The sequence below is a fragment of the Anomaloglossus baeobatrachus genome, chromosome 5 (assembly GCF_048569485.1).
Source record: "Anomaloglossus baeobatrachus isolate aAnoBae1 chromosome 5, aAnoBae1.hap1, whole genome shotgun sequence".
NCBI classification, from domain to species: Eukaryota; Metazoa; Chordata; class Amphibia; order Anura; family Aromobatidae; genus Anomaloglossus; species Anomaloglossus baeobatrachus.
This window is the reverse complement of record NC_134357.1, coordinates 553878132-553896473: the sequence shown is the minus strand read 5'-3', so window position 1 is coordinate 553896473 and position 18342 is coordinate 553878132. Positions and strand designations below refer to the sequence as shown.

General features: G+C 49.7%; 1 protein-coding gene across 1 annotated transcript in view; it reads left to right on the top strand.

Moving 5' to 3' along the window:
- LOC142312981 (uncharacterized) overlaps positions 1–17780 on the top strand; it is a 45431-nt gene extending 27651 nt beyond the window's left edge. The window contains exon 6 of the mRNA XM_075351969.1: positions 15505–17780. Within this exon, the coding sequence (XP_075208084.1) occupies positions 15505–16454 (950 nt within the window). The 3' untranslated portion in view covers positions 16455–17780. The remainder of the gene's footprint in view (positions 1–15504) is intronic.
- The last annotated feature ends 562 nt before the right edge of the window (positions 17781–18342 follow it).

Here is an 18342-nt window from a genome sequence, read left to right as displayed (position 1 = left end):
TGCTTTCTGAAGGGACTTAGGTGGGAATGAACCCCTGAGGTCCAGACCGCAATCAGATAATTTGACCTTTTTGGCGGCTCCTAGCCTGGTCGGGGTCTGAGTACCCTGCCTTGGTGCTTGGCTTCAATCTGCTCCCCAGTTCGGTACCGGCGGGCCACCGCCCGACCCCGGTCCTACGGTTCCGCTGACCTCCACCAACTCCTGCAGATGGCCACCACCGTCTGCCGACCTTGCTGAAGGTGCCTGGGCTCCAACCCAGACACCAACAGTTTTCACTCCTCTCACTTTCACTGCCTACCACTAACTAACTACTGTCTTTTCCCGCCTCCAGGCCTGTGAACTCCTCGGTGGGTGGGGTCAACCGCCTGGCTCCGCCTCACCTGGTGTGGACATCAAGCCTGGAGGGTGGCAACAAGGATTTGATTGACTGGTGTCACCTACCCAGGGGAGGGTGTGTGTGTGTGTGATGTTAGTGTACTGTGACCCCTGGGGGTCCATGGCGTCACACTTGTAATATTAGAGGATCCAAAACCTTTAGTACCCCGTATTGTTAATTCTACCGGGGCAGTTCCTTCTCTTATCTCAGACAAGTTTATTGGAATTATCAACATCTGAGCCACCCTCTGGTGTTTCACCAAGATCAAAGGTTCATTTCCCAAATTTAGCATCAGTACCTTGATTTGGAAAGTTTCCTCAGTAGTCCACTGGGTTGCTGCTTTACAGGGAAAACCCACCATCAAACCTGAGTATGTGTCTACTGCAGTGCAGACGTATTTACACCCTCTACTTTCTGGCAATGGACCAATGAAATCCATCTGCCAAATTTGTGCAGGTAATTGTCCTCGATCTATGTGTCCCATTACTGTATGTGGAACCTCCCTCTTTTGTGAATGTTGGCACACTGGACAGTGTAGAATGGTTTCTTTAATGATATCAAGAGTAAGAGGTGTAAGGGGTGTGCAGACCCCTCACAAGGAAGCCTAGTTAACCCGGAAACGTTGTTAATAAAAATGTTTTATATTGTATGCATGTATGTTGAGTCAGGGTACCCCCTAGTGGCCGGGTGGGACGGCTGTCACCACAGTAGGGAGGAGGAGCCGGCAGCTTAGGAGGGAAGAAAGTGTGTAAGACAAGCAGTAGTCTCTGGGACAGGAAAGAAGAAGGAACAGCCAGGGGCAGAGTGTGGCAGCTGAAGTACAGGGAAGCCGGAGAAGACAGGAGCGGGCGGAACCTCGTAGGGTGAAGCAGTCCGGTGTGGGTCCGGGCTGTGGGTAGCCAGAAGTGGGAGCCGGGCGAAGTGAAGTAGTCAGGCAAGTCGCCCACTTGAGGGAACGCTAGAGTAGACTTTCCCTCAGCTGAAGGAAGCGCCATAGCATTGTGCTGTGTACTGCCAAGTGTGAAGAAATTGCGAAGAATAAAACATGTTTGTTGTTTGCATTGATCCATGCCTGAAGAGTATTTGTGCGCCGGACAACACCTGCACCACCACACTCTGCCCCACAAAGGCACCTCCTGTCCCCCCAGTGACGGCGACGCCAGGGGTAAGCCTGTCAGCAAGGGCCACGACTACAAGGCCAAAGGCACCCCTGGCTCACCGTTACATTTGGCGTAGTCGGCAGGATCCGGATCGTATGCAAGGGGACCCGCTCCAAGAAGATGGAGACCAAGTGGTGCCCAGGGCCCCTGATCCGGACTCTCAGCGAAGATTTCCAGTCCCATGGTGGGAAGAAGAAACAGTGCCTGAGGCGGTGGACCGGGCACAAGATGGCGGCAAGATGTCCGTCGTCTGGGAAGAAACAGAAAGCGCGCCAAGAATTGGCGCCAAAAGAAGAGCCTGGGGCTGGCCGGTGCCGAAAAAGAAGTTCGGAGTACTCCGCCCAAAGAGGGGAGGTGCCGGTCCCAGGGCACGAACAGAGACATGTACAGTGGGCGGTGTTGTAAGAAGAAAGAAGTGCTGCCGCGGAGGGGTCGATCTGTGGTGCGAGACTAAGGGTGGAGTATCCTCAAAAGCGGGAAAAGTGAGCCCGCCTCCACTTCCTCTAGCCTCGCCACTGACCCTGACGCCATTACTGAGAGCTAGTGTTGCTGAAAAAATGGAGAATTTGGACGAGAGCCGTCAGAAGCAGGTGGTGTCTGCGGAGGGATTCCCTGCCTACCTGCCGGCTGTACCCGGAGGACCGGGGCAAGCCAGTATTGTGACTTGGCTCACAACGTGGGACGCGGAGACCGGTGCGACCACAACAGAGGTCCGGGCGACCTACGCCGCCCAACTACCGTCGGGGAGCCGGATGTTGGGAGCCCCATATCCCTGCCCAGAGAGACCCCCGCCAGCCGCGGTGGGGTCTGGAGCACCTAGCCAAACTCCGACAGAAACGTACGTCCCGAAGTTAGAGAGAGACGACTGGGGTTTCTATTGGGATCCGGTGCGGCCGTCTCCCCTACCGACCCGAAGATCCCCGTCGCCTGAGCCGGACCCAGTGCAAGAGCGGCTGCTTGTTGAAACCGTCGCCCGGGAGATCATGGCGGGTCCCCACGGCGAAGAGCTTGAGCGGCAGTATACCACTGGAGTGGTCGTCAAGTTCAATCAGAAAGAAGGGTATGGCTTCATCCGGGATGGTGAAACCGGCGACGATTACTTTTATAATCGCGTCAACCTGGATACAGAAGGCCTCCCGCAGAGGCTGCATACCCTATACCCAGGGGAAAAGGTACGATTCCTGAGGGAAGTGGGCTGCCGGGGCTTGTTTGCGGTGGGGGTGCATCGTACGCCCACCGAGCAGGAGGCTGCCCAATGGCAGCAAGAGGTAGAATGGGAAGAACACCAGGCCCGGCGACAAGAGCAACGAAGACCGGTGCTGGCTGAAACCTCCCAACCCCGACATACCGTAGCTGTAGCTCCGGCAGTCATGCCCGTGCGAAGTACCGACCCGGAGAAGGGAACCTCGCCGGTACTGGTGATTAACCAGAGCATTATTACTCACCCGACGATTGTTATGGGCAGCCCGCCACCGTCCCGCGCAGCGACCCCCTCACCTCCGTCAGAGACTGAGGAGCCCAAGCCGGGGGCTGCAGCAGCGGAGCAGCTCATCAGTCAAGAGCCTTTCCGGCGGCTGTGCCGACTACCCGGGCAGTCCCTATCGGAATACATCCAAGCTCAGAGGGCTGAGTGGCAACGGGCCTTCTACCCGGAATGAGTGTGAAGACCGGAAGATGGCGGGCCTGTTTTGTTTGATGCCGGCGTGTTTAAGCCGGAGAAAGTTTTGTGTTTAAGTTGCTGATTCCGGAGTGAGCCTGCTTGCTGGACTGAGCCAGGGGCTCCTCCGCGTTATGGAGAGAGAAGATTCCGTGTTCCTGCGTTGACCACCAAAGACCGGGAGCGCTGCAAAGCCTCCGGGCACACCAAAAACCGGGAGTGCTGCTACGCCTCCGGGCACACCAAAGACCGGGAGCGCTGCTAAGCCTCCGGGCGCTGGACAGGTTCGCAGTTGATTGAACATGTTTTATGTGGTTTTAACAGTTGTAATTTTAGATTGGAGCCTGGCCGGGAGGCTCAGGCTTAAAGAGGGGAGGTGTGTAAGGGGTGTGCAGACCCCTCACAAGGAAGCCTAGTTAACCCGGAAACGTTGTTAATAAAAATGTTTTATATTGTATGCATGTATGTTGAGTCAGGGTACCCCCTAGTGGCCGGGTGGGACGGCTGTCACCACAGTAGGGAGGAGGAGCTGGCAGCTTAGGAGGGAAGAAAGTGTGTAACACAGGCAGTAGTCTCTGGGACAGGAAAGAAGAAGGAACAGCCAGGGGCAGAGTGTGGCAGCTGAAGTACAGGGAAGCCGGAGAAGACAGGAGCGGGCGGAACCTCGTAGGGTGAAGCAGTCCGGTGTGGGTCCGGGCTGTGGGTAGCCAGAAGTGGGAGCCGGGCGAAGTGAAGTAGTCAGGCAAGTCGCCCACTTGAGGGAACGCTAGAGTAGACTTTCCCTCAGCTGAAGGAAGCGCCATAGCATTGTGCTGTGCACTGCCAAGTGTGAAGAAATTGCGAAGAATAAAACATGTTTGTTGTTTGCATTGATCCATGCCTGAAGAGTATTTGTGCGCCGGACAACACCTGCACCACCACACTCTGCCCCACAAAGGCACCTCCTGTCTCCCCAGTGATGGCGACGCCAGGGGTAAGCCTGTCAGCAAGGGCCACGACTACAAGGCCAAAGGCACCCCTGGCTCACCGTTACAGAGGCACACCCCTTTCCTGAGCCCACCTGTAAGTGGCTTTTTCTCCCAACTGTCCATGTTTCTGGTGTGCCCAAACAGCTGTACCTTGCAACCATGCCTCTTTTTCCTTGTCAACTGTTGGACTGACTTGTCTGATGGCTGCTGCTTTATCTGCTTCTGAATTAAACAAACGTTCAAGTGAGTCAGTAGGGACATGAGCATCGACATGAAATACAGTGGTCTTGGTAAATTGAATAATCTCTTCAATGTCTTGCCACACTTCCTTGCCCCAAATCTCTTTTCCATGAATTAACTAATTGTGTTTTTTCCATCCCATCATCCATGTGGCTAATCCATTTGCTACTGACCAAGAATCGGTATAAACATGACACTCTTCCCTGTTCAAAAGATAATGCCAAGAATATGGCATAGAGTTCTGAATATTGGCTACTTTTGCCTTCCCCTTCTACGGACAAATCTTTCCAATCTGGGATTATATGCAACACCTTTCCACAACCTTTTCCCACTCACATAACGAGCCGATCCGTCTGTGAACCATGCATGTGTTTGTTGTTGTTCGGTTAAATCTTCATATCCTTTCCCCCACTTCACCGGGGATTCTTCTAGCATGGCAGCTTTGCTTGGAAAAGATGTTTCCTCAGCTACCTCTGCCACTTTCTCATGTAGAGTGGTTATCCCGCCTTCTCCCTTCTTGGCCCTTTCTGAAATGTACCATTTCCATTTAATGATACTTTGTTCCTGGGCGTGCCCCACCCTATTGGTTTTAGGATTGGACAACACCCACATCATTATGGGTATTGCTGGTCTCAGCAATACCTCATGTTTAATGTTAATTGTTCCGTCTCCACCAGAGCCAAATAACAAGCTAACAATTGCTGTTCAAAAGGAGTGTATTTTTCTCCAGCATCTGGTAGTTTTCTATTCCAAAATCCAAGAGGAACTCTTTTTTTTTTTTTTTTTTTTTCCCCCCTTGTTTTTGCCAAAGTGACCAATTTGCATACATATGTTGAACTGACACATGCAGCTCCACAGGTCCTGACAACATTGGCCATAGATCCACGGCTTGTTGTATCGCTTCCTTGACCATCTCAGACGCATTTTGCTGTTCCTCTCCCCAGTGGAACTCATATTTTTTCCTCGTTACTTTGTACAAAGGAGCCAACATTTGTCCCAAATGAGGGATATGTTGTCTCCAAAAACCAAACAATCCAATATAAGACTGACTCTCCTGTTTGGATTTAGGGACCGGGAAATTAATTATTTTCTGTCTGGCATTGGGCAAGATCTCTCTGTGCCCCTTGTTCCACTGAATCCCTAGAAATTTTACCACCTGAGACGGTCCTTGTGTGACGCCCGGGCAAAACCAGAAAAGCAAAAAACAGGAGAACAAAGAAGATTTTTTGTGTGAAAAACAATGTTATTTTTTTATTTTTATAAAAAATATTTTTTATAGTTTTTTTTGAGGATAAATTACAAAAACTGACGAAAGACAACAGATGATGAAAAACACATCTGAAAAACATGAAGGATAAAAGAAAATAAGTAAGAGGGACACAAGGCGTAGTGCCAGTAAACATAGAGTGGATCAGAAAAAAGACCATATGCCGGGAAAGTTGAGGTTTCTGATTAGGGCAGGTGCTGTCGCCTACCCATCAAATGTATACATCAATAAAGTGCTATGTGCCAGCAAAAGGAGATTGCAAAATACCCCTGAAGATTAATCAGGAAATGTAGCAGCACTATATAAAAGGTGCTAGGTGCAAAAAGGAGAGGGTAACAATAGGGAAGCTGAAGGGGTAATAACAGTAACAGTAGATTTAGAATCATAAAAATAAGGATAATAGCAGCTTCCCTAAGTAAAGTGCTGGAGTGCAAACATAGCAGCAATAGTAATGTAAAAAACAAAGAGATGCGCAGGTCACATACCATTGAGAGGTCAGGGCGGTTCAGATCTTGTGAAAGTGTCCCCTGGAAGGCAAAGTTCCCCCCACACCCACCGACGTACGTTTCACCTAGGGGAGAGAAGTGTCCCCATACACTGCTTCTTCAGGGAGGGAGAGAGAGGGCAAAACCAGGTAGTCACAGATAGGCCCCCGCATAACACCTTCCCTCATTTAGGAAACACACAGCCGACCTGAAACCCTAGTCAACCCCCCTTAGGGAGAGATAGACACACCAGTGGGCGTGACCAGGCGGTTGGACACGCCCACCCAGGGGTCTAGACAGCCCGGGGCGGGAAAACAGCAGTCAGTCAAGTTGGTAGATTAGCTGTAGATTAGCTTTGAGTTCAGTTTGGAGAGGAGTGTGGGCTGGAGCTAAGTATAGCTCCAGCAGAGAAGTTCAAGTTGAACGGTACCAGGGTAGGAGCATCACAGGCGCAGTGCGTCCACTTGAGTGTCCTGGAAAAATGTTCCTGTTTCACTGAGCGAGCCCTGTATTTCTTTGTCGCTCCTAATTGGGAGACCCAGACAATTGGGTGTATAGCTACTGCCTCCGGAGGCCACACAAAGTATTACACTTAAAAATGTAAGGCCCCTCCCCTTCTGGCTATACACCCCCCCGTGGGATCACGGGCTCCTCAGTTTTATGCTTTGTGCGAAGGAGGTCAGACATGCACGCATAGCTCCACTGTTTAGTCAGCAGCAGCTGCTGACTATGTCGGATGGAAGAAAAGAGGGCCCATACGGGGGCCCCCAGCATGCTCCCTTCTCACCCCACTTGCGGTCGGCGGTGTTTGTTAAGGTTGAGGTACCCATTGCGGGTACGGAGGCTGGAGCCCACATGCTGATTCCTTCCCCATCCCCATTAGGGCTCTGGGTGAAGTGGGACTTGACCGGTCTCCGGGCACTGAGACCGTGCTCCATCCACAGCCCCTGGAGGATCTGCTGGATACGGAGCGGAGTTTCCTCAGGGACAGGACCCTGCTTCATTAAGGTACTCCGTGTCCCCGTGCTTACCGCACGCACACTGCAGCATTGCTGGGTGTGTTAGTGCGCCGGGGTAAACAGCGCTGCTGCGCTTGTGCCTTTACTCACTACAGCTCTGCTGAGTGAGGAGACTTAGTACGATCGGCCGATCCGGCCGCTGGGGTCAGTGTTTACTGCGTCGCGGCTGGGATTTGTGGTGCGCCGGGGACTTCCGCGCTGGCCGTGCATATATGACGGCCGCGCTAGATTACTACAGTCCCCGGCTTTTGCGGCCTAGTTCGTATCGTTCCCGCCCCCAGACCTGCCAGTCAGGAGGAGGGCGGGACGCTGTACAGACCAGCAGCGCTAAGAGCTGGAGTCTGTTTTACATACTCCAGCCCTCACACTAGGCACAGTGGGACGCAGTTTCCCGCACTTTTGTTTGTGGCACGCCCACGGTCCGCCCCTCTTCACAGGACGCCGGCAGCCATTCCTGCCTGCACGCTGAGCTGCAGAGGGGAGGCTGGGAGACCCAGACAAGGGATTCTACGACCTCACACCCGCTTTTCAGCGGGCGGTAAGCAGCCCTCAAGGGCTCTCCCCCACTTGTGCCATAGTGTACTTTGTATTTTGTGCTGGCAATACTTTACACTGTACGGTCGCTGGTGATTTTCTGCTATATACCCTCCTTAGATTTCTCAAGGAGACAACAGCATGTCGTCCGCAAAAAGCAAAAGTGCCAAGGCACGGACTTTATGTGCTGCCTGTACCGCATGTGGGGCTGCTCTACCGGCAGGTTCCACTGACCCCCCATTGTGTGCAGTGCTCAGCCCCTGTGGCAATTGCTCAGCCGGGGCCTCTGCTAGAGGTGACCCAGGGAGAACCACCTGTGAATGCTGTCCAGGTGACAGGGACGGAGTTTGCAGCTTTTGCTGACAGATTGTCTATGACTATGTCTAAAATTCTTGAAACATTGCAGTCTAGACCAGTAACTCAGACCATGGGCACTGTTGGTACATTGCCCCCTGGTCCCCCTCAGCTGGAACACTTCCTAGCTCCGGGGGTGTCACATGCACCCCAGGGTGACGGCTCTGACTCGGACGACAGTCCCAGACAACCTAAGCGGGCTCGCTATGAGCGACCCTCAACTTCATCACACTGGTCAGGGTCCCAGCGGGACGACTCTCTGTGTGATGAGGCGGATGTAACTGATCAGGATTCTGATACTGGGGCCGCTCTCAATCTAGATACCCCGGATGGTGACGCCATAGTGAATGATCTTATAGCGTCCATCAATAAGATGTTAGATATTTCTCCACAAGCTCCTCCTGCGGAGGAGGCAGCTTCACAGCAGGAGAAATTCCATTTCAGGTATCCCAAGCGTAAATTAAGCACTTTTCTGGACCACTCTGACTTTAGAGACGCAATCCAGAAACACCACGCTTATCCAGATAAGCGTTTCTCCAAACGGCTTAAAGATACGCGCTATCCTTTTCCCCCTGACGTGGTCAAGGGCTGGACACAGTGTCCCAAGGTGGACCCTCCAATCTCCAGGCTTGCAGCCAGATCTCTAGTTGCAGTGGAAGATGGGGCGGCACTTAAAGATGCCACTGACAGACAGATGGAGCTCTGGTTAAAATCCATCTATGAAGCTATTGGAGCGTCGTTGGCGCCAGCATTCGCAGCCGTATGGGCACTCCAAGCTATTTCAGCTGGCCTTACACAGGTCGACACGGTCACACGTACATCTGCTCCGCAGGTGGCACCATTGACCTCTCAAATGTCTGCATTCGCGTCTTACGCGATTAATGCTGTCCTAGACTCTACGAGCCGTACGGCGGTGGCGTCAGCCAACTCCGTGGTTTTACGCAGAGCCCTGTGGTTGAGAGAATGGAAGGCAGATTCTTCTTCCAAGAAGTGCTTAACCAGTTTGCCTTTTTCTCGTGACCGATTGTTTGGTGAGCGTTTGGATGAAATCATTAAACACTCCAAGGGTAAGGATTCAGCCTTACCGCAACCCAGACAAAACAAACCCCAACAGAGGAGGGGACAGTCTGGTTTTCGGTCCTTTCGAGGCTCAGGCAGGTCCCAATTCTACTCGTCCAAAAGGACTCAAAAGGATCAGAGGAGCTCAGATTCTTGGCGGACTCAATCACGCCCAAAAAAGCCAGCCGGAAGAACCGTTACCAAGACGGCTTCCTCATGACTTTCAGTCTCCTCTCTCCGCATCCTCGGTCGGTGCCAGGCTCTCCCGCTTTGGCGACATTTGGCTGTCACAGGTCAAAGACCGTTGGGTGAGAGACATTCTGTCTCACGGGTACAGGATAGAGTTCAGCTCTCGTCCTCCAACTCGTTTCTTCAGAACTTCTCCACCGCCCGACCGAGCCGATGCTCTGCTGCAAGCGGTGTCCGCTCTAAAGGCGGAAGGAGTGGTGACTTCTGTTCCTCTTCAGGAACAAGGCCACGGTTTTTACTCCAATTTGTTTGTGGTGCCAAAGAAAGACGGGTCGTTCCGTCCCGTCCTGGATCTAAAGCTGCTCAACAAACACGTAAAAACCAGGAGGTTCCGGATGGAATCTCTCCGCTCCGTTATCGCCTCAATGTCTCAAGGAGATTTCCTAGCATCAATAGACATCAAGGATGCTTATCTCCACGTGCCGATTGCACCAGAGCATCAGCGTTTTCTACGCTTCGTTATAGGAAGCGAACACCTGCAGTTCGTAGCTCTACCTTTCGGGCTGGCGACAGCCCCTCGGGTCTTCACCAAGGTCATGGCAGCAGTAGTAGCAGTCCTGCACTCGCAAGGTCACTCTGTGATCCCGTATTTAGACGATCTACTTATCAAGGCACCCTCTCAAGAGGCATGCCAACACAGCCTGAACGTGGCACTGAAGACTCTCCAGAGTTTCGGGTGGATCATCAACTTTTCAAAGTCAAATCTAACCCCGACTCAATCACTAATATATCTTGGCATGGAGTTTCATACTCTCTCAGCGATAGTGAAACTTCCACTGGACAAACAGTGCTCGCTACAGACAGGGGTGCAATCTCTCCTGCAGGGCCAGTCGCACCCCTTGAGGCGCCTCATGCACTTCCTAGGGAAGATGGTAGCAGCAATGGAAGCAGTTCCTTTTGCGCAGTTTCATCTGCGTCCATTACAATGGGACATTCTCCGCCAATGGGACGGGAAGTCGACGTCCCTCGACAGGGAGGTCTCCCTCTCTCAGGCAGCCAAGGAATCTCTCCGGTGGTGGCTTCTTCCCACCTCATTGTCAAAAGGAAAGTCGTTCCTACCCCCATCCTGGGCGGTGGTCACGACAGATGCGAGTCTATCAGGGTGGGGAGCAGTGTTTCTCCACCACAGGGCTCAAGGTACGTGGACTCGGAAAGAGTCCACCCTTCAGATCAATGTTCTGGAAATCAGAGCAGTCTATCTTGCCCTACAAGCCTTCCAACAGTGGCTGGAAGGCAAGCAGATCCGAATTCAGTCGGACAACTCCACAGCGGTGGCATACATCAACCACCAAGGGGGAACACGCAGTCGGCAAGCCTTCCAGGAAGTCCGGCGGATTCTGACGTGGGTGGAAGACACGGCATCCACCATATCCGCAGTCCACATCCCAGGCGTAGAAAACTGGGAAGCAGACTTTCTCAGTCGCCAGGGCATGGACGCAGGGGAATGGTCCCTTCACCCGGACGTGTTTCAGGAGATCTGTCGCCGCTGGGGGATGCCGGACGTCGACCTGATGGCGTCACGGCACAACAACAAAGTCCCGGTTTTCATGGCACGGTCTCACGATCACCGAGCTCTGGCGGCAGACGCCTTAGTTCAAGATTGGTCGCAGTTCCGGCTACCGTATGTGTTCCCACCTCTGGCATTGTTGCCCAGAGTGCTCCGCAAAATCAGGTCCGACTGCCGCCGCGCCATTCTCGTCGCTCCAGACTGGCCAAGGAGGTCGTGGTACCCGGATCTGTGGCACCTCACGGTAGGCCATCCGTGGGCACTACCAGACCGTCCAGACTTGCTGTCTCAAGGGCCGTTTTTCCATCTGAATTCTGCGGCCCTGAACCTGACTGTGTGGCCATTGAGTCCTGGATCCTAGCGGCCTCAGGTTTATCTCATGAAGTGGTTGCCACCATGAGACAGGCTAGGAAGCCATCCTCCGCCAAGATCTACCACAGGACGTGGAGGATATTCCTATCTTGGTGCTCTGCTCAGGGAGTTTCTCCCTGACCTTTTGCATTGCCTACTTTTCTTTCCTTCCTGCAGTCTGGGTTGGAAAAAGGTTTGTCGCTTGGCTCCCTTAAAGGTCAAGTCTCCGCGCTATCCGTATTTTTTCAGAAACGCCTGGCGCGACTTCCTCAGGTACGCACGTTCCTGCAAGGGGTTTGTCATATCGTCCCCCCTTACAAGCGGCCGTTGGAGCCCTGGGACCTGAACAAGGTTCTAATTGCTCTCCAGAAGCCGCCTTTCGAGCCTATGAAGGAGGTTTCCCTTTCTCGTCTTTCACAGAAAGTGGCCTTTCTAGTGGCGGTCACGTCTCTTCGGAGAGTGTCCGAGCTGGCGGCGTTATCATGCAGATCTCCATTCCTGGTGTTTCACCAGGACAAGGTAGTTCTGCGTCCAATTCCAGAATTTCTTCCCAAGGTGGTATCTTCCTTTCATCTCAATCAAGATATCACTTTACCGTCTTTGTGTCCGCATCCAGTTCACCAATTTGAAAAGGGTTTGCATTTATTGGATCTGGTGAGAGCACTCAGGATCTACATTTCCCGCACGGCGTCTCTGCGCCGCTCGGATGCACTCTTTGTCCTTGTCGCTGGTCAGCGTAAAGGGTCGCAAGCTTCCAAATCCACCCTTGCGCGGTGGATCAAGGAACCAATTCTTCACACCTACCGTTCGGCTGGGCTTCCGATTCCATCAGGGCTGAAGGCCCATTCTACCAGAGCCGTGGGTGCGTCCTGGGCATTACGGCACCAGGCTACGGCTCAGCAGGTGTGCCAGGCGGCTACCTGGTCGAGTCTGCACACTTTTACCAAGCATTATCAGGTGCATACCTACGCTTCGGCGGATGCCGGCCTAGGTAGACAAGTCCTTCAGGCGGCGGTGGCTCACCTGTAGGAAAGGGCTGTTTGACGGCCCTATCACGAGGTATTCTTTTACCCACCCAGGGACTGCTTTTGGACGTCCCAATTGTCTGGGTCTCCCAATTAGGAGCGACAAAGAAGAAGGGAATTTTGTTTACTTACCGTAAATTCCTTTTCTTCTAGCTCCAATTGGGAGACCCAGCACCCGCCCTGTTTTCTTAGGAAGTTTGTTTTTTTCGGGTGCACATGTTGTTCATGTTGAACAGTTCAGTTCTCCGAGGCTGTTTCTCGGGTTGAATTTGTATTTAAAACAGTTATTGGCTTTCCTCCTTCTTGCTTTTGCACTAAAACTGAGGAGCCCGTGATCCCACGGGGGGGTGTATAGCCAGAAGGGGAGGGGCCTTACACTTTTAAGTGTAATACTTTGTGTGGCCTCCGGAGGCAGTAGCTATACACCCAATTGTCTGGGTCTCCCAATTGGAGCTAGAAGAAAAGGAATTTACGGTAAGTAAACAAAATTCCCTTCTTTTATACCAAACTTTGTACATTGTGGTCGTCGTGTGCACTGACTATTGCAATTGGTGACCCGCATGTGATTGCTGAGTCATGGTCATGTAACCTGACCACACGCTGCTGTGGGCACCAGTAGCTTTATGCACATGTTGCTGGCTTAACCACTGGTTTCCTGCATATATTGCAATGAGCCATAAATTTCACATCGTTAGTTTCCTACACATGTTTCTAATTAACCACTGGTTTCCTGCATATGTTGAACTGTAAGCGATCCTTCCTCATAATAGTGGTTTGTTCAAGACATACTTAACACGTACTCTTCATCATGGTGAAATCGGGTTAACCAGACGACACCTCTCTGATACTGAGTTTGGATGGATCAATAAGACCTGTCATCACAATCTTTTGATTAGGATTCCTATCTAATCACACTCATTCTTCAGTCATATTACATTGGTATCACACTCTTATATACAGTATTCTATAATGCTGTATATAAAAGCCCAGGCCACGCTGTATAACGTAAAAAATACTTAGTATATTCACATACAGGGAAGTCTGATTCAATGGGCATTGCTGCTCTCTGTTCCGACGCCTCCTCTTTACTGTGATGGGCGTTTTCCTTGTTCGCACGTCCTACGTCATCCACACAGGCCGGCATTGTGGACCTGCTCAGGCGCACGTTGATCTACCCTGCAGAGGACAACTCAAACTAATGTAATTTAAGGCATGAGGAAAGGTTAAAGACTGCCCGCGCATGCGCACTACAATACTTTGATCTACCCTACTACTACCTAATACTGCACCTGTGCAGGACCGCAGTGCCGGCCTGTGTGAGTGACATAGGACATGTCATCCACTCAAGGCTTGGCAGAAGGCGGACGGCCATCGCAGCAGAGAGAAGGCGCCGGACCGGAGACACTCATCGGACCGGACTGTCCCCTAACTGAGTATTATAAAAGTGTTTTTTACGTTATACAGAGCGGCCTGGACTCTTATATGCAGAATTCTAGAATACTGTAAGAGCCTACTGGTTGTGGGGCCGCAGCTTATAAGGGCTAAATCTGGTGACAGGTTCCCTTTAATCTGATCCCAATGTTTCTGAGATTTGTATTATATCTCAGCTGTAATGTTAGGTTAATTTTTGTTTTGCATTTATTAAAATAACACCCCCCCAAAAAAAACAACCCTGAAATTTGCCAAAAATGTAAAAGAATTAGAAGTGATCAAACATTGCATTTAGATGCTCTTAAAACAAATAGTGATACTACAACATATACACAATAAATAGCATTGACCATTTTCTGCTATAGTCTAAATGACTATTTTGACTCTACAGAAGCCATATCGCTTTATAATCAAGAGTCTTTCAGCTACAACCATTGTGGAAACCCTCCATTTCTCCACTGATGGAGAAGCAGTTTGGTGTAATTTTGTCCTACAAAACATTATTTGGTGGGTTATTATTCCAATATACGGGAGGCAAAATGAACAAAGAGGGTTGAACATCATGGTCTACTGGGTCCTGCTCTGAGGTGTACTGTTAGGATTCTTTTCCACTTGTGATTTCAATGTGCGAGTGTGATCCGATAAAACATCGGATTGCACTCGCACCAGTGCAAAACTATGGGGCAGTGTCCTCTTGCCTATTATTTCTCGTCATGAATCGTGCTCTCGGTGCAATCACAGCATGCTACGTTTGGCAGCGAGTCTCAGCTCACGCACTTCCACAAGTCTATGGGAGCGTGTGAAACAGTGCACTGCACTCGCATGTTATGCGATTGCCGTGCAATATACGCAGAGAAAGACAGCGGAGGAAATGGGGAGAAAGTGCTCCCTCCCTCTTATCCGCAGCTGTGATACAATCGCAAGATCGCATCACAGTCGCATGACCCACGGCTGACGCACGCAGCAGAGACTCATTAGCATATCGCTTCCGATGTTCCCGCATCAAAAGTGGTACGCAAGTGGAAAAGAACCCTCAGATTGTAAATGAAATGGTTTTTGCTTTAATAAAGAATTACAATTTATATCACTTGCAATTTCTTTAGTTATGTTATGCAAGCGGGTGCAAGCGGGAGTGCACCCACTGGGTCGCAGCAATGGCTCAACCATTAGGGGTGTAACTAAGTGAAACCTCATCTTCACTAGAGCCTCTGATGCTGAGGATATGCTTGTACTGGAAGGTAGCCTCTTGGTGCTACTGCAGGGAGTCCTGGTAATGTGAAAGCTGGCCCCAGGGGTTGGGGATAGGATTCTGACAATGACTGCAGGTCTCGCAGGTACAACTGGAATAGATAGATGCAGCAGGTCTACGAAGCACCGCAGATACAGACATGTGTTCGCACCCACAGTTTAACACTCAGGAAACGGAACTAGACGTGACAACTAGCAACACGTCTCTAAGGATACATCACGTTGCCCAGGCACTTCCCATAGGGGGAGGATGCCTTAAATACCAAGTGCATCTTAGCCATAATTTGAGAGACACATCCCAGTTATAGCATGCTGGCCTTTTAAGAACAGGTGCTCCCTACCTAAGCACACTCTCAGGAGTTCTACGTGGCGTGCGCAGGCCCTGGGAGATGTTGGCAGGGACTTGGGTCAAGGAAGCCACCATTGAGTGGCCGGGAGGGTAAGTGTGCTGGAGTCCTGGTAATGAAAGACTGAAGGACAGTGCGGGGACGCCGGAATAGGCATTAAAAGTTATTTTATCAATGATATCCTTAAATTTTAATATATTCTTACAACTAATTTTTATTCTTGGCAGATGTCTGTACCAGGAGATTAGAGGCACAACTGACATCTTCAGTTTTAAAATCAGATGACCTTGATATCACACAAGATATTACTGAAGTGAATGCCACTATTCCAGATATACCATCATCCCTTCACAGCAAAGATTTATCATTGGATTCTTTTAAACAAGTCTTATCCTCTGATTCATCACAGACTATTAAGAAAAATACATGTCACAAAAGAAGAATTAAAAATCAAAGTGTTCTTACAAGAAAGAAGCCATTTTCAACTTCAGAATCTCGAAAAATCCATAAAAAAATTCACACAAGGGAGAGAATATTTTCTTCAGAGTTTGTTAGTTACCAGAGAACTCACACAGGAGAGAAGCCAATTTCATGTTCAGAATGTGGGAGATGTTTTAAAAACAAATCATATCTTTTTACACATCAGAGAACTCACACAGGGGAGAAGCCTTTTTTATGTTCAGAATGTGGGAAAGATTTTGCAGCTAAATCAAGTCTTGTTAAACATCAGAGAACTCACACAGGGCAGAAGCCATATTCATGTTCAGAATGTGGGAAATGTTTTGCAGATAAATCAAATTTTTTTAAACATCAGAGAACTCACACAGGGCAGAAACCATATTCATGTTTAGAATGTGGGAAATGTTTTAGCCGAAAATCGCATCTTGTTACACATCAGAGAACTCACACAGGGCAGAAGCCATATTCTTGTTTAGAATGCGGGAAATGTTTTAATCAAAAATCGCATCTTGTTACACATCAGAGAACTCACACAAGGGAGAAGCGTTTTTCATGTTCAGAATGTGGGAAATGTTTTGCAGACAAATCAAATCTTGCTAAACACCAGAGAACTCACACAGGGAAGAAGCCTTTTCATGTTCAAAATGGGGTTGATGTTTTGTATATAAATCAAGTCTTGTTAAACACCAAAGAATTCACACAGGGGAAAAACCCTTGACATGTCTAGAATGAAAGAAATATTTTACACACAAATGGCATCTTTTTAATCATCACAAAACTCATAAGGGTAGAAGCCATTATCATAGCTAGAAGGTAAGAAATGTTTTACTTGAAAATTATAATTTTTTGATCACTAAGAAAAATTCACATGGGGAGAAAATACAGATTTAACAAACTGAACAAGAAAACACAAAAGAGACAGTCAAAGTAAAAGCAAGAAAGGGAGAGCACGTTAGAAGTTACATTACAATTATAATATATACAGTTACTAATAGACGTCTGTTTTCTAAAAATCTAATAAGCAATATTCTATGTGCATTGAACATTTCACATTGTTATATATTTATATATTCACTATATGGACAAGAGTATTGCAACCCTCCCCCCAAAATACCCAACATTCCTCCTTCTTCTTCCTAACTCCCAATTTCAGCGATCTGCCATTCATTACAGTTAGGCGGGCTTTACATGTTGCGACATTGCTAGCGATTGCTAGCGATGTCGAGCGCGATAGCACCCGCCCCCGTCGCACATGCGATATGTGGTGCTTGCTGCCGTAGCGAACATTATCGCTACGGCAGCTTCACACGCACATACGTGCTCTGTGACGTCGCTATGACCGGCGAACCGCCTCCTTTCTAAGGGGCGGAACGTTCAGCGTCACAGCGACGTCACAGCGACGTCACTGAACCGCCGCCCAATAGAAAATGAGGAGAGGAGATGAGCGGCCGGAACATGCCGCCCACCTCCTTCCTTCCTCTTTTTCCTGTGGACGCAGGTAAGGAGATGTTTGTCGTTCCAGCGGCGTCACACATAGCGATGTGTGCTGCCGCAGGAACGACAAACAACATCGTACCTGCAGCAGCACCAATATTATGGAAATGAACGACGTGTCAATGAGCAACAATTTTTCACGTTTTTGTGCTCGTTGATCATCGCTCATTTGTGTTACACGCTGCAACGTCGCTACCGGCGCCAGATGTGCGTCACTAACGACGTGACCCCGACGATATATCGGTAGCGATGTCGCAGCGTGTAAAGCACCCCTTATTTTCAGCGCACAATCTCCATGTCTGAACAATATCTGTAACTTCTCTATAGTACAATATTAAACATGTTCATATTTCAAATTACTGTTTCCATCTATGATCCATTCCTTGTTTATGGGAACATCTGATGTGATAGAGTTTTTTAAAACAACTTCCCGCTAGGTTTAGTTGGTTTTTCATTATCATCATCATCATCATCGGGAACTGACTCCCTGCTCTATTCCCCAATACACAGATTATAGGTAGTGATGGGCGAACCCCCTGAAGTTCGGGATTGGGAGCCTTCCCCAAACATTTTGTAAAATTCGTGTTCGGGGTTCGAGATAATGCGAACTTGCGTCCGAACCCCGAACTTGGACTTTACAGTTATGTGATGGGGCGGGGGGGGGGGGGGGTTTGGCTTTAAAATAAAAAATATAGTTAATAATAAACATTGTCATTATACTTACAGGTCCCACAACGCGTCCTGCAGACTCTGTCTCCCGGCCGCTTCTCCTTCTGGGTCCCATCATTGCTGTGCTCCCGGGTAACCACCACTGACTACAGGACCTTCCATGATGTCATAGACATATGACCAGTCTGGTGTGAATGTTGTATTACCTTGTGGGTTACAGACTGATCACATGACTATGACGTCATGGAAGGTCCTGTAGTAAGTGGAGGTTACCCGGGTGGACAGCTGATCGGCCTCAGCTATGCACTCAGGTGAAGTCGCTAACTGCTCTTAGCTGAGTCTTTGTGAGCATACCTGAGTTTGTCTCCTTGCACAGATGTAGCAGAGCTGAAGATGCTCGCCCGCCTTTGGACTACGTCAGAGGGTTTTTTTTGGGTAATAAA